At 40.4% G+C, this 27140-nt stretch overlaps 4 protein-coding genes and 1 non-coding gene across 6 annotated transcripts in view; 4 read left to right on the top strand and 1 right to left on the bottom strand.

Annotated features, from left to right (window-relative positions):
- hprt1 (hypoxanthine phosphoribosyltransferase 1) lies at window positions 1-9089 on the top strand. Its single transcript, XM_026187580.2, has 9 exons — window positions 1-215; window positions 3424-3530; window positions 3771-3954; window positions 5106-5171; window positions 5543-5560; window positions 5645-5727; window positions 5855-5901; window positions 6034-6110; window positions 8073-9089. Exons 1-9 carry the CDS (start codon window positions 189-191, stop codon window positions 8118-8120), a joined length of 657 nt encoding a protein of 218 aa, XP_026043365.1. The 5' UTR covers window positions 1-188; the 3' UTR covers window positions 8121-9089.
- Window positions 9090-10634: 1545 nt separating this feature from the next.
- Window positions 10635-19256, top strand: pabir2 (PABIR family member 2). The gene is made up of 11 exons (XM_026187602.2): window positions 10635-11381; window positions 11487-11655; window positions 11774-11852; window positions 11948-12001; window positions 12530-12573; window positions 12674-12728; window positions 13012-13113; window positions 14050-14135; window positions 14303-14367; window positions 17010-17106; window positions 17535-19256. Exons 2-11 carry the CDS (start codon window positions 11531-11533, stop codon window positions 17671-17673), a joined length of 846 nt encoding a protein of 281 aa, XP_026043387.1. The 5' UTR covers window positions 10635-11381; window positions 11487-11530; the 3' UTR covers window positions 17674-19256.
- Window positions 12782-12938, top strand: LOC113009646 (small nucleolar RNA U109). Its single transcript, XR_003270226.1, has one exon. It is a non-coding gene; the product is annotated as a small nucleolar RNA U109 (small nucleolar RNA).
- Window positions 19257-22225: 2969 nt separating the features above from the next.
- mospd1 (motile sperm domain containing 1) lies at window positions 22226-25815 on the bottom strand. Its single transcript, XM_026187652.2, has 6 exons — window positions 25674-25815; window positions 24023-24305; window positions 23839-23914; window positions 23530-23750; window positions 23030-23191; window positions 22226-22910 (listed from the first exon to the last, which is right to left on the bottom strand). The coding sequence occupies exons 2-6, from the start codon at window positions 24174-24176 to the stop codon at window positions 22879-22881; spliced, it is 645 nt and encodes a 214-aa protein (XP_026043437.1). The 5' UTR covers window positions 24177-24305; window positions 25674-25815; the 3' UTR covers window positions 22226-22878.
- Window positions 25816-26770: 955 nt separating this feature from the next.
- Window positions 26771-27140, top strand: part of ints6l (integrator complex subunit 6 like) — a 23178-nt gene continuing 22808 nt past the window's right edge. For both annotated transcript variants that reach the window (XM_026187629.2, XM_026187615.2), the window contains exon 1: window positions 26771-27071. In XM_026187629.2, the coding sequence (XP_026043414.2) occupies window positions 26961-27071 (111 nt within the window). In that variant the 5' untranslated portion in view covers window positions 26771-26960. The remainder of the gene's footprint in view (window positions 27072-27140) is intronic.

Consider the following 27140-nt stretch of genomic DNA (forward strand, 5'->3'; position numbering starts at 1 on the left):
AGCAGCAGAGGCGCGAACCCGGAAGAAGACAGACACCTCTGGTAGCAGCGGAGCTATCTGCTCCATGTGTACGCTGTCGCGAGGGTGAAGAGTCCGCGAGATCAAGCTGAGGATACGCTGTAGCGTTTTCTGTCTGAAGTCCGCACCTTGGAGTACACACGTTGTTAACGGCAGGGACTGACACGGACATGGCGACTTCCAGCTCCTGTGTGGTGGTAAGTTCTTCCCAAGTGAAATAAGAGACAGAAGGTGGTTGGAGGTTACCTCTGCATGCAGCCAAACACGCTGTGTGTGGACGGGCTGTTAGCCGCAGTTATTAGATGATAGCTACCTGTGTGGACTGAGTACTCTTCACCACTCACACATCGGTAACTTTTTGTTGTATTTTACTTTATTTATTTTGCATGGATATTGTATTCAATACAGCTTGGCCTGTGGCGCTCTATAGACACGCGCTCCACATATGCCTTACGTACGTGACGCAAGCGGTGGACCCACTAACGTGTGGGTGTATGCGTCTGTCAGCAGAACCATTATACAAAATAACAAAGTGCTCGAAACGAACGAGGGGGTAAAGAAGGGGGCGTGTTAGAGCACGCGCCCTTTAAGTGTGGCTCCTAAGTAACGGTGCACGGCACTGTGTTTATGTTGGTGTAGAATAGAATAGAATAGAATTCAACTTTATTGTCATTGCACATGTCACAGGTACAGGGCAACGAAATGCAGTTTTCATCCATCCAGAAGTGCTTTAGCCATGATATAGATATATTACAATATATATTAGCAATAATATAGATATGTAAGTATATTACAGAAATGGGTCTATTGTGGTATTTCTGTACTATACGAATATGTTGGGGCGGCTTTAGACCTCTGTATAAATCTTGCTTCCACACTTGTATGAGAATGTGGTGTCTTTAAACCCTTTAGGATCCCGAGTGTGCGTGCAGTTTGGTATCGGTCCGACACCAAGTAAATACAGGGCCAGTACACATACCGATACTTTTCACTCGTAAAGGCAGCTGATGGAGAGGAGAGTAGTGGAGATGTCATCATTAATTTGACAATTCTAAATACATTTTAATGACAACCAAATCACTGTGATTTTTACCTTCCATCATAAGTAATCAACGTCATAAGTAGTTCTGTTGTTTAAATGTATTATAGGCTATAAATAAATATTTTATACCCATTTCCAAATAAACAATGAATTTAGCACAAGTCAAAGTATAGATCCTTTTGTGCTAGTATTGAGCCCATACCAATACTAGTATTGCTACTGATATTTGGCTCGATTTGCCCACTTCAGTCTGAAATATAAAGTAGCTAACTGTAGAAGAGCTGCTTGGTGGTGTACAGTGATTGCATTGTGGAAAATTAAATTGGCCCAGCAATGAAATAAATTCGATTTCACCACCAGTATGTGTGACATTACATCAAATATGTTGGTGTGGATGTCTGCGCTGCAGAGCTGATGTCACAGATGGAAAAAGTTCTCTTCTGCTTCTGGAAAAAGTCCCAAGCTGTACTGAATTTTAAGCTTTTTTAAGATTAAAGAAAAGACACACAGATGGACTGAAATAGCTGTTAACAAAAGATAAGTAACATTTACTTTTTCTTACATCATTCTGAGTCAAAATACAAGGTCCTACCTTACTGGATCTGTTGGTGTGTGTTTTGTGTTGTGCACTGTACTACAGGCTACCCTGGCCCCTACACTAGGATCAGTAAATAGATAACCGGTGTGCTGTTTTTCAGGCTGTTGCCAGCATTTTAAGCCCAGTGTACTTGTGATCCTTTCTGGGAAACAGATTTCCCAAAACATTTGCAGACACAGATAATAAAGCAAAGTGTCCATTTGGCTAAAATGTATCTTTTTACTGTGCTGTTGTCTTAATCACATTGAAAGAAAAATGGACAAGTTGTCAAACATAGACCAATATGCAAGCACAAAGGTCATCATTCCTTTGACCACAGTCTGGATCACTGGATTTGTTTTTCTGCGTTTTGATAAATGTTGATGCTTTATAACAGCAGTTATATGAGACATAGCTTAAGTTTAAAATATTAGGTAAATGTATGTGAAAGAAGTTTGTTTCTTTTCACTGTTATCTGCTCCTTGTCCTCTATAGATAAAGGATGTTGCACCAGCAGAGTGACATTTTGCTAGTTGTATTACCTTTGTTCCTGACCAGGGCTAGTCTGTAAGCACATTTCCAAATCATTGTGTGTTTACAGGGGTACGTATTTATTAAGGTGTTTCTATGACTGTTTTAGAATATCTGATAATACTATTTGTTGCACATAATTGTGCTGTCTGCTGTCATTTTCTGAATTATTTTTGGGCTTTAAATGTATATGGGTTTTAAAATAGCTGCCATTTCTAATCAAGAGGGAAATTATGGTTGACTAGGAGACTCCTACTGAAGGCTAGAGTACTTTTAGAGTACTGGTTTCAAGCCTGCTGCTGACTTATTTCCTGCATTTCATCCTCATTCCTCTCTCCATACTTTCCTGTCTCTTCTCTCCACCGCCCATTCCAATAAAGGGTAAAATGCCCACAAATAAAGCAAATACAACTATGTTTTCTTGATTTGTTTTTCCTTGTTCTATTGTTTTTGTTTGGTATGATAGATTTCTGAGTTCTTGAATATACGAAGCAGGAAATGAACCGAATATGTCTTTAAAACAAACGGCAAGTCTGTGAGTAACAGTGGAACATACTCTTTCTAATCATGTGACTGTGATGACATCTGCTTTGTATCAGCCTTTATCAAGAGTTCACAAACTGACCCACATGTCAGCAGGACTAAAGGGAAAGGCTTTATTTCAGTGTAGCTGCATGTGGCACGAGAATGGGAACTGTGTTATCCAGAGTTTTGGTGCGTTCATTCCTGTATTTGATTCAAATTCTGCACCGTCCCTTTCTCAGTTTTTCTCATCCCTCCCACGACTCCTCGAACTCTGTGCTGCAGCTGTCACATGATGCCAGTCATGTTGTTTGGTTTCCTGTGGTCTGCTGTTTGACCTGCAGCATAAAATGTAATTTTACAAATTACCAAGTACCTCCTTAGGAAGAGGCATACACTTCTGGAAGGAGATCAGATGGCAGTATCTTGCTGGACAAAATGTTTGTGAGGAGACCTTCAGCAGCAACAAAGGAATGATTCATTGACGCTTTAATGATGTCCAAATTGGAAAACTTCCTCTTTCTGAGAATCCAGGGTTTTTTTCTTGAGACGGCTCAGTGTGGCCCTAGGTGGTAAAATGAGGCAGATAAACTAGTGTGGCAGCAAAATTCGTGGGAAAGTAGACTTCCATTAACCTGATCTCTTTCACCTTGGTTGCCCTGTTGGTAATCCCCCCCTGAGATTTTTCTTTCAATTCTTTTGTGCTAATGTTTTTTCTTATTATTATTTTCAGATCAGTGATGAGGAGCAGGGTTATGACTTGGACCTTTTCTGCATACCAAAGCATTATGCTGCTGACCTGGAGAGGGTCTATATCCCACATGGACTCATTTTGGACAGGTGGGTGGTCCCATTCATACAGCTATGACTTGCCAGAGATTTCCTGCAAGTGGTGGATGAAAGTGCTCTGTTAAACCTGGATTCACTGATTAATGCAGACAAACTTACAGCAATCAGAAAACTTTCAGAAACATTTGCTTGCTGACACAAACTGAAAAGAAATGACAACTTCTGCTGACTGTTGCAGAACACTGAGGTCACTATCCTCTATTTCTTGCTCCCCAAACCGTGTGATATCAGGACTGAGAGGCTGGCCAGAGAGATCATGAAGGAAATGGGTGGACACCACATCGTGGCTCTCTGTGTGCTGAAAGGGGGCTACAAGTTTTTCGCAGACCTGCTCGACTACATCAAGGCTCTGAACAGGAACAGCGACCGCTCCATCCCAATGACGGTCGACTTCATACGCCTCAAGAGCTACTATGTAATTGATCTGTCTTATAGTTTTTCTTTAAATCACCAAAGCCTCTTGGAACTTTTTCTTAGAGTATACACTTAAAAAAAGTGGAAATAAACTAAAAAGTTTGGCTGATGATTAAAAGTTGCTTAAATTATAAAAGTAAAATGCAAAACAGCACAGTAGGGAAAGGATTCGGCAAATAAATGATGGTCGTATGAGGCCATGCTGGTGTCTTTCAGTCAGCCCACTGGGGATGCCTGGAAATATAAAGCCTTAACATCAATTAAATTATTAAAATAAAATAAACAAAAAATATGAAGTCTGTCTAGAGCAATGAAGAAACTGCATGAACGCAAAACAACCCATAAATGTTGTTTCTAATCATTTTCAGCCTCAGACTTCATGGTTGGACTTTCTGTCTTTGACCTTCTTGTTGCATCAGTCCATTTGTTTATGCACAGCTCTCTTAGCCTCCTGCCACAGCATTGCAGTCAGGTTGAGGTCTGCACTTTGACTGAGCCGTTGATTTTTCTTTTTCAGCCATTCTGTTGTAGTTTTGCTGCTGTGCTTGGAATCATTGTCCCATTGCATCATGCAAGCTTTAGCTGTCATACAGTTGGGCTCATATTTGACTCCAGAATACTGTTCGATATAACGATATATATCGGATGACGATATAAAAACGTCTATCGTTTCATTTTACGCTATCGTTTGTTTCGTGGTGTCGCAAAATAAACTGTTTACGACAATATTTTTTCACCGTTTTGATGGTCACTGTAGTGGCTATATTAATTTCTTAAAGTTCTCTATTTCTCTTATAGTTTATATAACCACACTACGGACAGACAAGCGCCTGTTTTTATGCGTTGTGGTTAGCAATAACGACGGTAACACCATTGTGTGTCCACTTGTTTATGTTCCACATAAACCTTTCACAATAAAGCTCAAGATCCTGTTTAGACTTTTCAAAATAAACTGAACCACGTGAAAGAGCAGATTATATTACGGATGAGAAGTAAAAAAGAGCCGCCAGATGCTAAAAAATAAACCTTAGACTCAAACGTTAGAACAGGCTTTTGTCTGGTCTTTTGCACGACTCTGTGCCGCCCTGTGAAAGACTCTTTCTTGCCAGTCTGAAGGTTTCCTTTATTCTTTTCCTATTTTTGTCTGCACAGAATGACCAGTCGACGGGTGAAATCAAAGTAATCGGTGGAGACGACCTGTCTACTCTGACAGGCAAGGTAAAGACAGCTAGCTAAAACGCTACTGACATGATTAAAAATATTAAAGGCTGGTTTTTACCCCCTTGTTTTTTCTCCAATCTAAAGTTGCTAGCAGTCAGGATGAGCAGATATTTGAAAGAAATATATCCACATTTAAGCAAAGCTATTGTTTTCATGTAATCATTTCCCAAATATCTTACATTAATTTAAAACAGGCCTGTTTAAGTGGTTGTAAGTAAAACAGCTCCCACATAGTTACAGCCTTTTGCACTGTTGCAAGCATTCCCTGTGTAATCAGGAGACCACAGCTCTCCTACTCAGCTCAGTTGCATTTTAAGATGACTTGTTTTTCACTTGATTAATGGCTTTTTCTTTTTTCTTGCACACAGAATGTCTTGATTGTGGAGGTACGTACTGTTTTTCATCTGTATTAAAGTAGGCAGCTGTTATTTCCAGTAGTGCTTATCTGTGCTCCTCTTTTGTGCTTCTAGGATATTATCGACACAGGGAAGACGATGAAGACGCTATTGCAGCTCCTCAAACAGTACAATCCTAAAATGGTCAAAGTAGCGAGGTAATTCATGGCTTCACTGAACTGCTGGAGTTTTACTGGAAAGCTGCTTCAGACTGGTATGTTTCAGGCTGAGGGGTTTTAAGCAGCTAGAGCAGATTTTTATCGTCATTTTGGTTTGTGTCTTCAGTTTGCTGGTGAAGAGAACACCAAGAAGTGTTGGCTACCGACCGGATTGTGAGTTGATTATTTGTAACTTGTGAATTCCTAACAGACTTTGGTTGAAGTTCAGCTCATAGAACAGTTTGTTAAACTGCAACAATGAAGATGTAAGAAAAGCTTCACGTGTTCTTTTTCTTTTTCTCCCAGATGTAGGGTTTGAGGTCCCTGACAAATTTGTGGTGGGTTATGCACTAGACTACAACGAGTACTTTAGAGATCTAAACGTAAGTATTTGAAAGAGATAAACAGTATCGTGTAAAAGTCTTGAGCCCTCTAATATTTCATTTCTTTTGCTTGCAAGCCTTTTAGACTTTATTGTAAGTTTTTAAAATGGTCTTGGGCCATAGTTCTCCAGGTTTTCTGAAGATCTCTCAAAGATTTTCTTTAGACATTGGCTTCTTTTTCACTCATTTTCATTCCAGAGGTTGTCTTTAGACACTTTGTTACTAGCAGCCTGTCTCAAAAGGTATTCATTAACAGTTTGACCCAGTTTAACCAGCCATTTAACACTAACCTATGAATAAATCAAGCATAAAAACGCACCCAACTCAAGGGATGAACCAGTGCTGACTCTTCACATTGCAGGCGACTTGGCAAAGAACTGATTTTAAATTATATCTTTATGGGAACCTGTCGCAGAAACACCTGACACATTTTACCTTACCAAACAAAACGGGAACAAAACAAATATCAGTTTTGTTCTTATATCAGTTTCAAGTCTTTGTTTTTTCCACTTGTCTTTATAATTTTCTTCATAACTGCCTCGGCCCTGTGCTCATACTGAGGCCGCTGGCTTGTGGCTGGCTCTGAGTTCTGGATGGTTTGAGCTTTAGGCACTTTGACTTTGTCAGATTCTTTAAAATGTCCACGTTCAGCTGGGTGATTTTAAGTGTATTATTGGATTTGTTATGAATTCTATTGATGCTTTTGTTTCAATTGATCTCACAGTGAAGAGCTTAAGCAACATATTAGCATGTGGCAGTAAGATTTTGCACAACTATTTCCCAGCACCACTGTGTGCGTGTGCGTATGTGTTGTACATACACGAAACAGATCATCTGGTAGTCAGAGCTGACCGGCCTGTCAGGGTCAAGAACTGATTCCATTTCCCAGGCAGTTCATCCATCTATCCATCCATTCGCTTCCGCTTGTCCTTTTCAGGGTCGCCGGGGGTGTTGGAGCCTATCCCAGCTGTCATAGGGCGAGAGGCAGGGTACACCCTGGGCAGGTCGCCAGTCTGTTGCAGGGCTAACACAGAGAGACAGACAACCATTAGCGCTCACATTCACACCTGTGGGCAATTTAGACTAATCAATTAACTTATCCCCACAAACTGCATGTCTTTGGACGGTGGGAGGAAGCCGGAGTGCCCGGAGGGAACCCACGCAAACACGGGGAGAACAAACTCCACACAGAAAGATCCCGGCCTGATGGTGGAATTGAACTCAGGACCTTCTTGCTGTGCGGCAACAGTGCTAACCACCGTGTTGCCCAGTTCCCAGGCAGTTGATCTGTATATTGAAAAGGTCGCCCCGTGGCTCAGGGGGATGGGAACCTGTAACCGGAAGGTCAACGGTTCGATCCCCGGGCTCTCTGTCCTGGTCGTTGTGTCCTTGGGCAAGACACTTTACCCTACCGCCTACTGGTGTTGGCCAGAGGGGCCGATGGCGTGATATGGCAGCCTCGCTTCTGTCAGTCTGCCCCAGGGCAGCTGTGGCTACAACTGTAGCTGTCTCCACTAGTGTGTGAATGAAGTGGAATTGTAAAGCGCTTTGGGTGCCTTGAAAAGCGCTATATAAATGCAATCCATGGCTCAGGGGGATGGGAAACTAATGGACATTATTATGAACCTAGAAAAGTCAGATTTTGATCCAGTATACAATACCAAGAATAGCTTAACTTTTCAGCATAAGAATTCAGGCTGTGTGGAAGAACAAACGTGGTCATAACAAATATTGACTTTCAAGTTTGTTGCATTTGTACAAACTCTGTTTTTGCTCTCTGTAGTTCCATTTCTGTTTTCGTTTCTGTCAATCGCTACAGCCGTTTCCTAATTTCCTAGCAAAATATAAGAAGTGGCTCAAGACTTTTTCCTAGTACTGTAACTCATATTTTAAAACTATTTTTCTCTTTATACATCTCTGACAGAATTAAGTGTATTTTTTTTCTTTTCTTTTCTGTTCCAGCATATCTGCGTCATTAGTGAAACAGGGAAGGAGAAGTACAAAGCATGAAGAGCACCTCGTAACAGTTTTCAACATTTGGTTATTTCATTTCCATTTAGCATTGATGTTATATTTCATTGCTTTGTATTGTGTCATGAGAATATAATCGGCTTGCTCAGGGTCCCTGAGGATACACCCAACGTGATAATCCCGTGTTTGAATCACCACGCATGGACACGCAAAGGTTTCAATTTTTTTGCATTCGATTGCTTGAGAAAGAATCACGTCTGGGTTTAATAGAATGGATCCCAGCTTCACCTTGAATTAGAATATTGCTTTTATGGTCCCCACTTTTATTCCTTTTTTATTTTTTAATTGAGAGCATTTTAGGGAAATGCTGCTAGCTTCAAGTGCAGTCGCGTAATTGTTGTGCTGCCATAAGATTTACAACCTCCTCTTTCATATTTTGTATTTTGTGTAAAATGATTATTGTTATTATTATTAATATTATTATTTTGTGTTTGTGTAATTCTACCTGAAACTATTAAAATGTGCTTGTTTTTTTGTTTTATGGGACACCTTAAGAGGAAGTAAAATTTTATTGAAGTGTGTGTATATTTTGGAAGAATACTTCACTTTTCTACGGTACTGTTTTGTAACGCTGAAGAAACATTAGGTAGAAAAGTAAATTGCTGCTGTCCCTGATTAAATTATGTAGACATTGGTAAACCTGAGAAGAAATTTATGAAAATGAATGAAATCAAAGCTTTAGACATGCACTTCCTTTGTGTAACATAAAAGGTGATCCTTTTAACGCTGCAGATATTCAATCACAAACTGTTAATGGTTAAGAATCTTTCATTTGAATATTTGAAATTCCTAATCTGTATCTACATGTTTTATTCACACATAATTTAATTAAAGGCCCCTTTTTAAAAAATATCCTTTTTGTTTGCAGTTTCGCTAAATTAAATGTTCTGTAATCGTCAGTGTTGCAGCACCAGCCATTAAAATTTTCCACACCAAACCTGAAAGAAAGTTTTTCATTTTACTATTACAGCAAGTTATTGATATATTGAAACACGAAGTGCCAAAAAATATAAATAGTGACAGAGACAGAATGATGCTGCCAAGATTTGGTCTTCCATCTTTGCTCATTAAGATCATGAACATTTGAGCTCCTGTTGTCTGATCGTCATTTGGAAATTGAAGCTAACATTGGGGGATAATTATTTGGTCCCCTGATGATTTGTAAGATTTTTAAGTTTGCTCTCTTGCAAAAAATCTGTAATTTTATAGCAGTTGCATTTTAATGGAGAGAGACAGAATATTAACCAAATATCCAGAAAAAGCCCAACACGTTACCTAAAAGTCATACACTTTCCATGTCACTGACTGAAATAAGCATTTGATGACTCAGTATTTGGTGGAGAAACCCCTGCCTATGTAAATAAATAAATCTGGGTAAATTCCCAGATCATTAAACATGCAACTATTTTGCTGGTAATACCTGAAATGAGTAAAGAAAATCAACAGCCTATTTATGCAAGATAATTCATAATTTTATTGAGGGGGTTATATTGGTTGGGTCTGATTATTGGGGGGGGGGGTCATAACCCCCCTGGACATTACACCTCGGTGTCTTTAGACTGTGGGGGGAAGCCTACACAGGAAGGCTCCAGCTAACCAGCAACCTTCTTGCTCTGAGGCAAGAGTGCCAACCACTAATTAATAATTACTGTGGTTTTTAATTTGTGCTGTTGATGAAAAGCCACTCATGTTTGCAGATGCACCGCTCACATTTGTTTTCATACTGACTGGATGTTAACTCTAGGCACTAGATTATATTCCAATTTCATGTGTCAAGTCTAATGGAAACTGTGTGTTTCCTCTTACCTCAAACTGAGACTAATCTTAACCATAACCAGCTGTGTTTCATGATGCTTATCAAGACCCAGCCTTAAATTAACCACTTTTCTCTGCCTAGTTCGCCTCCTCACTGCAAGCTTCACTTCATTTATGACCACAAAACTGGCACCATAATAAACATGGTTATCTGCAGGTAGTAAGCAACCCGTGAAAACAGTAAGGCCAGTCCATCCTGTACAGGGCCTCTTGTCGTTGTCTCAAGACCTGTTGAGGTGTTTGTTTTCCAGTAAAATTTTACTGCCGTAAAACCTTACTGAAATCTTTTAGCCATAATTATTTTATAGATCTGAAAAAAAGTGTCCTTACAGAAAACATTGAGACTATACTTCATAAATTGTATGCCTTTCTTTTTCAATTAATCTTTTTTGATCGCAAGGAAGGATATAAACAATATCCGGAATAAGACAAACATAGCTGTCTCTAACAAACTATCGCGTCGTTAGCCGTCTTTGTGTGCCAGAGTAAATTTTGATTTCTTTGTGGAACTGGTGAATACCGGGGCTTGCCGTGAAACCGTTTGCATGTATGGAAATTGGAGGTGAACAAACGCACGGATGGAGCATAATACTTTCCGCCTGAGCATGCCGGCTAATGGAGCGCTTTTATTGGACAGGCCTGCTAATGCTAAAAAAAAGGGGCGTGAACTTCGCTGCTAGCTTTTCGCTCTTGTGTGATCATCTGGGGGATCTGGTTCATTCTTGGCGGTGCCCAGCAGAAGCGTTTCTTTTTTTGATAGTCTGTGGACAATATTTCAAGCTGACACGGATTAATTCGTCTTGCGTGCAGTTGTAGCTGTCGGGCTGATGGACAAAACGTGAAGTGAGACGGTGACCCGGCCTCTCTCTTTCTGAAAATGGCATTGTGGTTAACTTAGCTAGTTAGCTTATCGGGCTAGGTAGCTGGACTCTTGTTGTCGCTGAGCCAACTGGCTTCCATTAGCTAGCTGTGCGGTGTTAGCTACGGGGTATGCTGATCAGCATCACTACATGTAGCTCTGCTATTTTAATGTCGTTTGTAGTAGACTGAAAGACGAGCGTTCAGTTGGTGGACAGAGCGACCATTTGGCTAGTTTAACTACGGCTAGCTCATTTAAGGCGCTAACATGCAGCGGTAGTTTGGATCCACTCGTCACAAACTGCTGCCTTGCACCAGCAGACCAACTGTTAGTAGGCATTGTGCGGTGTGTATAGCCATGGCTCTCTAACAATCCATCAGGAAAGTTGGTGACCGGTTACAGACAGGGTTGATGAGGGGCAGCTTCGGTGAACACACGGCTGCTTTGTGGACTGGACGCCGTTATGGTACATATACAGCGTTAGTTTGCTTCAGCACCGGAGTCACCCTGGGCACGGGGCCTTGCAGATTGCCGAGAGTTACCTACACTGTGTTGGCTTGTCTTAGGTGAGCTCAACTGCCTGTTTACTCATATTGCTTCAAGAACATGTAAAGTTTGCACAGGTTGAAGATCAGTAATGTAACTTTACTGAGTCGGTTCGCCATTTTAAGTTGCTGAATCGGTGAGGGGTGGTGGTGAAGCGTTGTTTAGCGAAATGAACAGCTCAGGAGTCATGCCACAAGAAAAGATGGAACTGGATCTGGAAATCCCAGCTTCCATACTTCCAAGTGATGGACACCTGAGAAGATCCAACAGTGCACCCATGATAAATGGATTAAGGTAGGGCAATCTGACTTTAATTTACTGCAAAGTTAAAACTCTTTCCTTATTCACACATTGAAATAAGTTCATTTGCATTGACATGATGGTTAAAGGCGTTCATAATTCGACTTTGCAGTGATAACTCCCAGGTGTTCCAGAAGGAGGTCCTACGGTGCCGGAGAAATAGCACTACAGTTGTGAACAGGCCCAACATGGTATAGTGGTTCATAAACATATTCTAACTTGATTGAGATGCCTGAGTTACTGTAATGAGTGTTTACTCATTATCAGCCATGTCCTCCTCATACAGGTTCCTTCATCGCCCATTCGGGTCCCGAGTACCAGACTTCATCAAATTAAACAAGTAAGGAATTGAGGTGGTTGCAGTAAAAGTAATTCCTGTGGAAGTTGAGCTCTTCAGACCAATGTCTACGTCGGCTGTAGTAAGAGACATGCAAGAGCAACCTCTTTAGGCATTCACAGGGTCCTTGATCTTAACAAGCCAATCAACTCTTAGTATCACACTCCTGCAGAGCAAGTCTTGATTTCCATAAGAAAACACATGGATGTTGGTGGTGGGGAGTGGTTCAGTTGTAGCATCTGAGATAAGACTGAGCCTGAAATGGGCTTGTTAATCTTGTACTGTGAACTGAAGCGCTTCTTCTTGACCCCCATCAAAAAAAGATGTCTTTCTCTCTCTCTGCCATATTTAATAATATTTTAATAAGAGTACATATCATTTTTATCCAGGGGGAAAATGTAATGGGTCCACTTTAAAGAACATAACTCAGAAAAGTTAAAATGATGTGATGCTAGCTAATGTGATTTTTTTTTTTTTTTTAATTTATTTATTTATTTTTTAAACCTTTGGGTCTCTTTTGTTCTCTTGCAGGAAGAGGGCATAGATGTGATGAACAGAGAAACTGCACATGAACGGTAAGCTATCCATTTATACACAGTGTTTGAATGAGGAGATCTGCTGTGTTGTTGGTGACAGGCTGATGACTCAATGTTCTGATTGTTGTTGTGCACTCAGGGAAGTTCAAGCTGCTATGCAGATGAGCCATTCTTGGGAGGAAAGCCTTAGTCTGGTAAAAACTCTGTCCCATATATGTTGCTGATTATGTTCTGCTGACGGGCAGTTTTGCATGTTTTGGCCCCTGGCCTTTCTTGGTCTCTCTTTGTTACTATAGAGAGGACAAGTAGAAACATGCTAGAGTAACGCTGAAATAACTGGGAGTTAACAGGGCCACCAGTCTCTAAAGGTCAGGCTGAGTTGGTAGTATAATACTCCCACACTTGCAGTGATGTTACTATTGGACTAAAGGATGCTGTAAACACACGGTGAACTGTGAAATCTTTAATGTTTTTTAGAGTGACAATGATTTGGAAAAGCCTGTATCTTCATCTCCAAAGCGAATCGACTTTGTGCCTGTGTCTCCAGCCCCGTCCCCAACAAGAGGAATAGGAAAAAAGGTACATCTGACATTAACTGTGGTTAGAGTCACAGTTATCGCATTATAGTTTCATTAACTAGATCTAGTTACTTACTATAACCCAGTTGACTAATAATTTAATTATGTGCAGCCTACAGGGAACAGTTGGCTGCAGTGAAGCTGGAGCTTCTTAGGCCTTTAGCCTTTTTCCACTAGTACCTGTTTGGCTCAGCACAGCTCAACTCCGTTTGTAGGTTTTCCATTATGCGGTAGTGCCTGGTAAAAAGAGCCGATGCGATCTGGAAATGTGACGCCAGCAGACTGCATTCACAGATTGGCTAGTCAGTGGCATCACTTGATGAGTCATGAGAGGGTCTCCTTCATGAAAATCAAAACGTCCCTCTTTTAAACCCAGCAACGAGCGTGATGGCCAGAAAAAAAACACCGTGATCCCAGAGTCTGGCAAAAAGCTGTAGACCGAGCGGCAGATATACCATCGCCTCAACATGCTGTGGTGTTCATGTCTCATACACATGACTTCAGGGGACTTTGGGCTGCATTGCTTTAACATCCTCATGCACATCAGGTGTTACCGGCTTGTAGTGGAAACCAACCAAAGTCGAGCCAAATTAGGTACTAGTGAAAAAAGGCTTCTAGTTTGCTGCAGCTCCAAGATGCAACATTTTCTTTTAAGAGATTCATTCGGCTTTTTTTCCAGCTCCACAAAACAATTCAGATTTTTATATTAGCACTACACTTTAATGTCTCCGTGGTCTGAAACAAACAATTCTTGCTCCTCTTCCTTCATTTGTCCCCCCTCCTGAGGTGACCATGTAAAACCATCTAAAACTGAGTATTTGGAGCAGTCTGAAGTTGGTGACGATTAAGCAGTAATTTTTCACCACTTGAATGTTATCAGTTGCAGATTTATCTAATGCGTTATCTATGTTTTCTGCTCTCCCCCTCCTACAAGCAGCAGTGTTTCTCTCCTTCACTACAAATTCTGGTGAGCAGCAATGGTCTCACTCCCAGCCCAATACCCAGCCCAACACGGCGATTTGGGTGAGTACAAATTCTTTTGAGCTGTGACAGCTCAAAGTTAAAGAGTTAAAATCTGTCAGTTACAAACTTTGCACAATTATGTTTGCAACTTCAGCTCATGCCCACAGTTTGTTGCTGTATTTCCAAATGTATTGATTTTAATTGTTCCTGTTTTCTGTCTTGTTCAGTCGACGGAGTCAAAGTCCGATCAACTGCATCAGAGCCAGCATACTCGGTCCAATAAAACGCAAAGGTGAGTCGTGCTTTAGACATGCTTTCAATGCTCTGTGTAAGGGAGGCTTTGCACATTAACGCAGCAGCAAACAGGCACACTCCCTCTGAGTGTGTTGCGATCAGACCTACCTCTGCTCTCTGTTTTGGAAGCCGATTTGAGTGCATGTACATCCTGGCATTTGTAACCTCTGACCCTCTGTGTTTACACGGAAATTATGAGATTGACCTCCCACTCAAAAGAGATGAGCTATAATCGCATCAGTTTGCTGGTGGCGTCCTAAAACAAACTTTAGCTACCTTAAGCATATTTTACTTTATGTTTTTAGGGTTTAGGCGTCAGTGCTCTGACTTGTCTGGTGTAACCTCTGCACATTGTTCTCGCTGTGGGATCAGGGGCCACTTTATTTTACAACACCTTGCTGAGGGAGGAGTTAATCATGGCCAAGGTGTTCATCTGTTTTGACTTGAGAGACTGGTGCTCACATCCAGTGATTAATGCCTGATTTAGACTTATTTAGGAAATCTACATCATAACCAGAAACTGGTTTTAACTCAATAGGCTGTGACCTTCCACACCATTCAGTCTACGTGAGATTACTCTGAAAGGTCACAGCGAAGGGTTAAAAAGGTTTTCTGATCATGATGTAGATTTCTTTTATGGTTGGAACTAGGGTTGGATGATTTGATCTATAGTCCCTCCATTATGGCAGCACTATCCACCCTTTATAAAGCACAATGTGCCAAAAAATTCCCCAAAAAGCAAAAAACTGGTGAGTGGGCTCATTAAGTTCCAGTTTCTAAACCATCATGCAGTCAGAAGTATCCTGTTAGTCTTCTGTCATATAATGATGATCAATTTGAAAGTCTGGGCATGAACCTGTGTGCCCTCGGACATATGTTTCGAAAGTGTTGGTTATGGGAGGGATGTGGATGTGAACATGCAACTTAAAACTTGAATCGGATAATATTTAATTTAATGCATCAAAGGGGAAATGAGGTGAAAGTCGTCTTGATTGGTGAGCTCTGATGTTATCGTCCATCAGCACGACTAGTCAGAAGCCATCTGTTCAACATGTCGGCCTTGAAGCTTTGATTCTAATGAAGAATATATTTGTAAAGAAATGTCGGACATCTAAGAATTTAATACATTTTAAATGGTATGACATGCATATTTCTGTTAATCATCACTGTTCTTAGACTACAGGACAAATGTTGTGGAAATGAGTCTTCGGTGGTCTTTATATTGATGAAGTTAATTTATTAAGCGCTGTGGTGCAGGAAATGCTTGTTAGGCTGGTAGGGCTGTGCGATATGACCAAAATCTCATATCCCGATATGAGACATTTATCATCCTCCTGACAACTAAATACATTTTTACATTTTCTGTAAATTCTGTGAATCTCGGGCAACTCGGCTTGGTTAAAGTGTTTTCAGCTGAGCGCGGTGTACCTGGAGTCGAGGCACGGCCGCAATTTTCATTGAGTATTTATTACACGGCGTGCAGCAGGGAAACGCCTGTTCTAAGGTTTATTTTTTAGTACCTGACGGCTCTTTTGTGTGATTCAGTTTATTTTGAAAAATCTGAACAGGATCTTCAACTTAATTATGAAAGGTTTATGTGGGGAAATAAGCAAGCGGACGGCGGAGCCACGCAATGATTTTACCGTTGTTGTTGTTGTTGTTGCTAATGACAACGCTTAAAAACAGCCACTTGTCCATCTGTAGTGTGGTTATATTAAATATAAGAGAAAGAGAGAACTTCAAGAAATTCTACAGTTACCATCAAAACAATGAAAAAACTTTGCTGTCAACAGTTTATTTTGCGATACCACGAAACAAACAATAGCGTAACATGAAACGATAGATGTTTCGTCTGATGTATCTCGTTATAGCGAACAGCCCAATAGGGCTAGACATGCCAGCCGATGTTATACATGAGATTCAAAATATTTTCCAAACAGACTTGATGATGTTGTGCTTGTGCCATATCTGTGGTTAAACAGTATCTATAATGGTTCATGGAAATAAAGATTCTTGGAAGAAAAACATTTGACTTGTGATCTGGACACTAAATGTTAATGCCACACAACTCGGTTTGGTTACATGTCTGACGAGCAGTCTCAACTCAGTCTCAGTCTGAGTCATCTGAAATGAACCTGCTCTTCAGTCAACAAACTGACTGCATGTTATTTCTAAATGGAGTAAATCAGTGTGAGAATATTAAATCATTCTAACCTCATTGCTTTGAACTGAAATAACATTATATGAGAGGGTAACGAGTGTCACAACCGGCTCAGGCTGGTTGTTGCTGCTGCCATTGTAACCAGTAAATGTGTGCCTGTGTATACACACAGACGGGTAAAGTAGAGTAAACCTATTGCAATATGCAAATTCTGAGAGGTTCACATTTGAATCCTTAATCATTAAACATGACATTTGTTTTGATTTTGGGTGTGTTGGTGTGTGCATGTGTACTTTGTGGTCCTCTGTTGACAAAACACTGCCACGCTGCAGATTGAACGTGCTGTTAATCAGTATGGATGTGACTAGGTAAAAGTTCACCAAGTGTAAACTTTGCCTGTTCATCTGCCTGGCTCTTTTGTGAATAGTCGCACAGCTCATGTGTCAATTTCTAAATGTTGGACGCCTTTTACTCTGCAGGTGAGATGGAAACGGAGAGTCAACCCAAGAGGCTCTTCCAGGGCACCACCACCATGCTGTCCTCGGATGTCTCCAACCTGTCAGATCTCAGCTCCTGGTAAGTAACTCTCAGGCCCATCAACAAATAAGAAGCTGCTTAGATAAGGATGAGCTTTTGAGTGCTGAGGCAAGTAGGCAGACACACTGGCTGTAAAAGCCAAGCTTGATTACTAGTCACCATCTCGTAAATGGAAAAACAAGGAAACCCCTACATGAAGAGGATTTGAGTAATTAATAGGGGATTTTATTGAGCCTTGTTGATTCTGATCGGAATCAAATGTCAGTCACCTCACTGGCAGCAGTTTTACAGTTTTATTTAAGAACTATTTACTTCCATAGAAATCGAAGTATATTGATTCTGGGGCGATTCTGTCTCAAAGTTGAGTCAGTGTGAGTGCTGACATTTGAGATTTTGAGCAGTGCATTCATTCAGGGTGAATTAGTTATGCAAACTTTTCTGAAGACTACCTTTTTCTTCCCTCTCAGTCACTCTCCAGATTTACTGGATGGAAGCCTCAGCAGCGTGGGCTCCTCCACCGACTCGCCAGGCAAAATGGAGGGAGTGTCTCCTTCCTCGTCCAGCAACTCACCCTTTGCTTCTCTCCAGGATTTGTCTCCCAAATGAGCATGGGATATCTAAGACTATGGGGGGGAGAGTGGAAAAGACTTCTCTCCAGGGAACTGGTTTCCTTTTCAGACCCTTCACATCGCCAACTACATTTCCTTCAAGTGGAGTTTTCCCCCACACTTTCTTCTGACTGGCTGTTTTTATGGCTATCTTTTATGGAGGGTCTCGATTTTAAGGAGACTACAGCCATGGATGTATTTGTGTAAGAGGTAATCCTAGTAAAACTAGGACTGAGGGAAGTCGCTGCGCGCACCAGCTGCTAATTGATCTTGGATGGTGCCAGCCTTCGTAGGGATACTAATAAGTGGCTGTTGTATAAATCTGTCCTGCCAGTTCCCCTCACCAGAGAGAGAGACATTGAGCACTGGACATATAAAGACTACTTGGATGTGTGCATTTCCCTGTTTTTGTGCTGGAAAATGTCTGGCCCACTGGCCTTGGTGTGTGCACAGTCTGCAGATTTTGTAAGAAAAGATTTAACTTATTGTTTTCCTGCTGCCTGAGCAGATATTCTAAATATTTTTATGGTATAGGCTGTGAACTGTGGTGTTTGCATTTTTTTATTTTTTTATTTATTTTTTTTTTTTTCCCTCCCCTTCAGCTCCAAAAAAATGATTTGCTGCTACTTTAATTGGTAATTCTGAGCAAGTGGTAAATCATGATCATTCCTGGTAGTCTCAACACTAAAAGTTCCTGTGTTCTTACCAGGATGATTTTTGTGGATAAAAGTATGAAAATCTGACTTCTTTTTTCCCCTTGTTCCTTCTGGCAAAGTGTTCTTATTTATGGACAACACATTTGTTATAAAATTGGATTCGTTCTATCTGCAGTAAGCCATCTGTGCTGTCATTTACACCAAATCAAGTGACTGCTGGAACACGAGGCAAAAAAACAGCACCATCACATTGTGAGTAAAGAGACTGCTCTTTCTGCTGTGGTTACACTTTTTTCTTTTTTTTTTCTCCAACACATATTGCACAGGATGCTTGGTCCTGTAGTGTTTCAGCCTGTGTGAGTCTTAAGCAGGAAACAACTAAATTTGAAGAAGAAAAAAGTCTGACTACAATATGTAGAGGTTAAAGCCTGCACTGTGATATTTGCACCTAAATTTGGTTTCATTTGTCCTGACCCCAGTGTTCATATCCATCCGTATAACTCGATACTTCCGAACCCCTCTGTGGCTCTGTAACCTTAAATGTTTATGTACCGGTACAAAAAGGAAGTGATTGTAAATCATTTTATGGAAGTGTGCCCTTTTAATTTAAACAAGTGTGGTTGCAGTTCACTTACTGAATGGGTTTTTTTTTTTTGTTTTGTTTTGTTTTTTAAAATACAAATAGGAAAATGTTGGGGGTTTCTGCTTTGTTTTTGTTCCCTTCACGATGCGTTTTTTTTTTTTTTGTTTGTTTGTTTTTTTGTTTTTTGTTTTTTTCTCTTCTGCTCATTTTATGAAGTGTTCAGGGCATGAACTTAGCAAATGATATGCTATACTGTATGTCTGTAATAGAGGCTGTAATCTGCTCGTCTTTTGTGACTGCTATTGTAGCGGACATCAGGAGTAAATAAATTATTTCATTATGCTTTTGTATCAGTGTTTTCTTCTGTATTAGCGCTCGTATATGGAAGACCAAAACTACCAAAATAAAAATAAATTCCCGAAATATTAGTCCAACGGAAATTGGAGTTTGTGGGGTTTTTCTCAGTTTATGACTGCCAAAAATCCAGAAAAAATAAGGAATGAATTAAAGAAATATCCAATCAAATGCACTGGATATATTTAAAAATCCATATAAAAATAATGCATGGGGAAAATGGGAAACGATAAATATAGGAAAACAAACATTATATGGAAATGGAGAAGTTTAATCTGAATAGCAAGTTTCACATTTCATCAATTATGGTACCAGTATTTTTATAGGACATTTCGTGCATTTATTTTTACTACTTTTTTTTTTTTTTTTTGGAGTCAATTATTGATTTTTCTCAGTTTTAGTACTTCATAAACCAAAACATACAAATTAAATGCGGATGCATCAAGGAGCACGACAGTGTTACCAGTTCTTCTAGAAGTAAACAATATTGCTAAAAGTATTCACTCGTCTACCTTCACATATGAACTTGAGTGACATCTGATTCTTAATCCATAGGATTTAATGATATAGTGATAACAGCTTCAACTCTTTAGGACTGAGTTTATGGAAATGTTTTACCATTCTCCCAGAAGCACATTTAAAAATAAACTATTTATATAGCACTTTTCAAAACAGTTCAAAGTGCTTCGCGTTTTTGAGGACACTGATGTTGGACGAGGAGGCTGTGTGCCTCAGCATCCACTGACACCACTCTGTGATTCTACTGTTGCTGTTGTTCCCAGTTGCTTCCACTTATACCACTAACAGTTGACTGTGGAACAGTCATGGAAATGTCCATGGAAGTGATTGGAACCCTGAATTCACTCACAATTCAGTGATTTGGATGGGTGAGTGAATACTTTTGGGAATGTAGTGCAAGTCTCACTGCTGCTATACTTAGGATCATTTTCCTGGTGCATGACCCACTTTCAGCCAAGCTTTACCTGTCAGACAGATTGACTCTAGAATACTTTGGTATACAAAGGAGTTCATAGTTGTAACGATAGTTAGTTGGTAGTAAGGGGCCCAAAGTGTGCCAAAAACATTGCCCAACTGTTTTTAGCCAACCTATAATTATGTAGCCTAATAGTTGCAGGGACATTTATCAAAATTGAGCTCAAAATGCCTCAACAGTGACATCTGCAGGCTAGAGGGGGCAGAGCCTGCGTGAGTGTGGGCAGAGAAAAGGACAGCAGGAGCCTGACCTCTGCAGGATGGGATCTCTCATTTTATTTTAATGCACTTCAGTTTTTTTCATGCTGATGCTTGTTGTACCACATGGTAACAATGTGCACAACCTAAAGTCAATATCTGCAGTTGTGATAATAGTATCATTATTAATATATTGTTATTATTATATGTAAATGTTTGTTTATTAGAATAAGATCGAACTCTCTGAAAATTATTAACTAAGAAAAGATGGCAACAGGTAATTTCCTAGTAATTAATCTATTTATTATTTGAGGCATTATGATTGTGCTGTGTTGTTTACAGGATACATGCTGGGATTCCCCTCCAGGCTTTTTAAAGGGAAGCATAAATGCTGAGATGAAATCTGTTTTGTTTCTCTTCGAAGGTTTTGGGAGTTCAAACTGCAAAATTTTGATGAATAAGAAGCTGAAACAAAATATCCAAGGTCCATCCATATCCTGTAGTAATTTGCAGATTTTCTTTCAAATTATGTTTATTACGTTATGTTTCAAGCCCAGATATACTTGAAGTTTCAGTGAGTCAGTTTTGAGAAGGAGTTTGTACCAGTTAAACTATGTTTCAGTATCTCAGTTTTGTTTGAATGGCTTGAAGTAAAAATTATAAAACACAGGGCTCCACGCTGCTGGCTCTGCAGGAAGTGGTGAGAGTTCTCAGAGTCCTTCTGATCACTGCATCTCAGATTTTGAATAAACTTTCCACTGATGTTAGAAAGGCCACTTTGAATTGAATCCCTGCCACTCACACAGCAACATAAAGCCAGGCCATTGTGTCCCGCTCCATCAGAGATCACATGGTCCAGGCCATCCTGACAGGAATCAGAGAGATGTACACACACAGCAAACTTTGCACAGGTGCTGCTCATTAAAACTGTCGATGTAACAGTGAAAGTTTGCATGCTCCCTAATTACACCTGAAACTTTTGCTTTGGTGGATCAAGTTTGAGTCACTGAACTTTGTTTTCAAGACAGTCCCTCAATAATCAGTCAATCATAGTTCATTTTTGTTCTTTTCGTTTTTGTCGGGACACTTTAGATAGTGGTGTCCAAGCTGAAATATTCACAGACGCTTTGGGTGGCTTAAAATATTCTTCCTTAAATGTGATTAAAAACACAAGTTGAAATAAGTATTTGTGCTGTTAACATGTGTCCACGTGGGGATGATGACTGTGGAGAAATGACTGTACTAGAAAAAAACGTAGGTTACTGGATGCACCAACTTTATAATAGTCCTTTACACCGTTCTCACTCCTGGTTGTATTTAGCTGTGTTTTGTTAATATTTATGTAATTTCATAGTACTTTACTTTTATTAATATCTTAATACTTCATAGAACAATGTGTGCATAATGTCTTGCATGCCATCAGACAACCCTGTGCATGCGTATCCTCCATCTTCGCTGCTGGAAAATGCTTCCACAGATTTCAGTTCAGCATTCTCTTGAGTGTCACGTCCCTCTCTGTATAATTTCTTCAGTGTTATTTCTCTGCCTTATTTACAGCTTTAGAGGCAACTGGTTCCCAAGCAGCTGCACATCATGTTGCTTTGAGATGACACCCCTTCCCCGAGGGAGACCGCTGGATTATTTTCAGGCACCATCATTGCAAAGCTAACAGGAGCTTTATTGTCCTGTTCTGTGCCGTGTGCTTTCCTGACACAACATGTAATGTGTAAAAAATAAAACAGAATCTATCTTTGAACATGACACACTACAGCTGTATTGAGACTTTATTAAACATTTGTAAAGCATGGCAAGCGAACCATTCTTCTTTCAAGAGGAGATCCCTCCTTTGGTGACAGGTAGAAGTATCTTACTGCTAACAAACTTAAAGCCCACTCATACAAAGTATCCACACATGCAAGGAACGGCATTTAGTCTTCAGTCTACTCTAAAAAGCTTTAAAAAAACATCAATTTAATAATGGTAACAGGTAACAAAACTTTAATGGCTTTATATACAAGTACCGCGTTTGCATGTTGATTCCTTCACACTGAAATGACCACTTTCTTTCACATAATGGCAACAGAGTTACAGACAATATGTGAGGCCAAACAACAGCAAATGGCCTCACGCTTCTTCACAGGCCCTTTATCTCAGGGACAGCTCCCCTCACTCTGACCTTACACACGACAGCTCTTCCCATTTACGTCACTTTAGTTCCGTGTATGTATTAACACAAATGTGTAGATTTGAAAACAAGTATGCTAAAATGTATTTTTCAGAGGATGAGGTAATCGAATAAGTACCCCTGTTCCCCTGCTGTCAGCTCTACTTTTTTTTTACTCGTAGTAGTGCCTCTGGTGGGAGAACATTCTCTTCATGTTTCTGTTTCTTTTCTTCCCTCCTTTCGGCTCACGGCACTTCATGTGCGTAGAATGACCATTGTAAGAAGCCCTAAAATATGACAAGAAATAACACCGGGTATTATAAATTTCATCACACGCTTTGTCAAAACAAACAGCCTGGTTCTCACTTCAGAATGGAACATGCAACTTCCTTCTGTTTTTACTCACCGAGAACATAAGCAGCTACAAGTTTCTTGTTAACACTTAAGTGGAGGTAGACAGGCACAGTAGATTCTTGCTCCCCAAGTGTCGGGAGCATCAGGGCGGCCATACACACCAGCCCAAGCAGTACTGTCAACAGACTGGGTCCTCCAGCAACAGGACGGCTCTCTGCAAGTGTCACATACACACAAATAAACACACTTAGATTGAGTGCAATCACTTGTGTAACTCAGAAAAAGCCTGGTAATTTACCAAACTAACTTAAACTGCTTCCATTTAAGTCTGAAGGGGGACCCAATAGCAATATACAGCAGATTATGTGGCACTAAATTAATGTGGGTATAATTAAGAATATTATTTAAAACAAAGCAACACAGGGTTGGAAGAACAATAATAAAATTAGAATAAGCGATATCGTTTGAAATGCTCACCAATTGAATTTTGTGATAATTTGGCTCCATCTAGAGGCAGTTTCACACAGCAGCGATTTCCCCTCTTTTTCCTACCTGTCTGGAATGCAGTCTGTTCAAAAAACTCGCTGTCAGCAATTCGGCGTTCCTCATCTTGGGGCCGGGGGCTAGGCGGGTCCTGTGAGGCAGAGGGACGGAGAGTGGCCGTCACCTCTTTGCGGCCCAGAGCTTTCCGCTGACTCTGCTCTGACACCTGCAGCCGGAACTTGTCGTAGACCCCATAATGGCACGCGCGCACATCTCGGTGTCGGATTACTCTGCGTGGATGCAGAAAGTTAGCTGTACAGATAGCAATAAATTAATCAATCTGCTAGTTTAGGTTCACCAAAGCGTGAACTAACTCACATATCAACGCAACACTGAGGCTTGACGGCTCCAGTTGCATCCACCACGGTGTACTTGTTTGGCGCTGTGCACAGCACTGACAACGAAGAAAACAATACACGACGTAGCCATGTGATTGGAGATGAAAAATGAACATAACAATTATACGTAAACACAGAGATGTTGTTTCGATCTGCTCACTGACCTTTAAACTTGAGGGCGAACTCATAGGGATTGTAGAGCGTGAGCACCTGTTTGTGAGACGACTGATCATCGGCATAGAAGACGAGCTCATTGGGGAACACGAACACGGGAAGGCTTCCTCCCACCAGCTCTGGCGGTCGATGCTGCTGCTGCATTGGCTCCCGCTGAGCTCTACCCTCTGCCCAGGCCCCGCCAACTCTTCTCTAGCAACTCTCAAGCTTTGTGAGCTCCCTTCAGGTGAACAGCACTTCCCACTCTCAGCTCCTTAGGGCCATGACATGATACTGTGAAGAAACACAAGTGATGAAACGCAAAATACGCCAAGAGGCAACAGCCTGTCACTCTTTTACATTTTATGAAACTCTAATAGGTTAGTAATAGTGTAGTGGTAATACATTTCTTTCATTTTTTTCATATATCTCCTATAGCTTCTAGTTACCTTACACTTTACTGTGCCTGTTTGTTTACTTTAGTGACTCAAAGGCAAGTTTCTGCCCACCTCTTGGATGCTTTGTCTGTTTAGCTTCTCCCCCACCTCTGTGGGTTCACACCCTCTGTTTCCACACCCCCACTGCATAACAAAGAGTGAAGCCATCCCCCGCCAACAAATGTTAACCCACCCCCATAGCCTTAATTTTATTATGATATTCTAGTATATTTAAAAGTACATTTAAACACTTATAACTTAATTAGATTCTAGATTTACTCTGTTTTTAAATACTCTGTATTTAAAGCAAAAAATATTATTATATCACTTACGTGATTAAAAAAATGAAAATGTTAGACTCATCTAAATGTTTTAGTTTAGTCTGTTTTTTTTTAATTTAACAGTGTAATAAGATATTTACATTGATAAACCTTTTCTAAACCACCTAAACCCATGTCTTTAAAACTTGAGCACAGCAAGGTTTTGTTATATACTGATAATCCTACACGTGCTATATTTTAACGCTACGTGTATTTTTAAAGGCAAATACTTGAAACAAAACTCAGACCTTAATGATAAGCGAGAAAGCTAAGGCAATTTCATTGGTACAACTTTTTATTAAAGGCAAACAAAGTTAAAGTGAACTCCATGTGCCTGGTCACGTGGCCCTTTGTGTTTACATGGTAACGGAAGAACTCGAGGAGCGAGACCTGTGGTGTCGTAACACTTTTTATTTTCTACGTATAGTTTGCTCCACGTCAGAAAAACACAATAAAATCACTACATTTGAAGCACGATGCTACGAAGTCACTTTCAGTTATGAGATATGATATGTTATTAAGTTATCTAGATTTCTTTAGCATTTCGTTAGTGTATATAAACTCAAAACTGTCTTTAAAGCACAGGTAACAACGTAAACAAACACCAGAAATAGGTTTTTCGTTGAATATTTGACATAAATCTATAACAACTGTGATTTTAAATTAATACGGTGCCTATTATTAAGTAATACCGATGGTATAACATGTTCTTTATCTGCTCGTGTAATAACACATATTTTCACTGTAATGCTAACGGTGTTCAATACTGATGGCTAGCGTTAGCCGGCTAAGAAAACCCAGCTGATAGCAAATTGCCTCTTAAACGTTGTCTACACGCAGTGTCATTTCAGAAAGCAAAGCGCAGATTTATTTAATTTCAATAGCAAGTCAGAGTGAAACTTTACCTTGTTGTCAGCACACGGGTTCGTGAAACGTTGGAGCTGTAAACGAGATCTGTGCTTCTGCTCCCACCCTGTTGTTGTTGCTCCTCAAGCCTTTTTTTTCTTTGTGAATAATTGTACTGCAGACCTCGCGGTGCATGCTGGGATGGCAGAAGACGAGTACGTGAGAACGTAAATGTTCTCCCAGCACGCGGGCTAACGTGTTTATTACTATTTCACAACGTTTGGATCGGAGCACAGAAAACTTTATCCCCCAGGCATAATTTAATTATATTTGCAGAATGCTTTGACAACACAACTGCTGTGAAAAAAATGTGCTCAGATGTAAAGTATACTCACACTTTCCTAGTGCAATAAATTGTTTTCTTTAGCATATAACGTATAAATAGGCCAACTGAAAACAAGAAATAGCCTGTTTTAAACTTCCACCAGGCATGAGGTATTTTTCTAAACTGCTGGTATAAAGTTTTAAAACTTACTGTAATTTGATTTTTCCGTTATTTCTTAATATCATGGTAGCATCGAAGCACACTATCGTGACTTCAGTATTGTCGGAGTTACCACCATTACGGCCAAACGATACAAAAAACACGGTTCGGTAGCGAGAATTATTTTCCCGCTGTGGTATTTGCAAACTCAAGCATGCATGTGTAAGTTTCTTCCCCAGTTTTTGTTTTAGTTAACAAGGTCATGTAACTACATGCGTTGTTATTACGTTAGTCAGAAGGACGGAGCCTTTGAGACGCCTTGAACGCAGCAAAAGAATCACATCTGTGGGCGCGCGTATGAGGTTGTGATGGGGCGGGAGGGATACGGTGCAAGCGGCAAGAAATTTCAGGTCTAAGAATATAATTCTCACACTGCAACAAACAGTTATGTGGCTTCAAACTAGCCTCAAGAGACCACAGATACGAGGGCATTATACCACGCTTTTGAATAACCACCCCCAACACCAGGAGACTGACAAACTGTACTCACGAGCCATTTCGACTTCATTATATCTGTGCTTGAGGGGGCGTGGTCATTTCCATCGGACTCAGCCAATGGCGTCGCACTGAAAGGAGCTGGGCGTTCCATTCGGTTAGGAGCAGAAGTTGAACAGCGCGAGCCGAGACAGAGCTCTAGAAAGGCAGATAGGGAGAGGGCAGAGGCAACGGCCCTCTACTGGAGGGGGGGGGGCTTATTATAACAAATATATACACACATGTGTGAACTGTTGGGCTGCACGATAGGTCATATGTGGATAATAGTTATTTTAGAAAAGCATATAACCGCGGCTTTACATTTAAAATGCCTATTTTACTTTTCCTGTTAGACACGTCCGCCTCTATGAATCAGCGCACTTATTTGGGTACGACGTATCTGGACGTTGCTAAAGGCGCGGTTGAGGTCTTTATGAAGGTAAATAATGATTTTACCCCGACCTTTTTCAGCACGTATGCACCTTTGGTTAGCTTAGGGTTCCTTGGG

The sequence above is a fragment of the Astatotilapia calliptera genome, chromosome 2, assembly GCF_964374335.1.
Source record: "Astatotilapia calliptera chromosome 2, fAstCal68.1, whole genome shotgun sequence".
NCBI lineage: Eukaryota > Metazoa > Chordata > Actinopteri > Cichliformes > Cichlidae > Astatotilapia > Astatotilapia calliptera.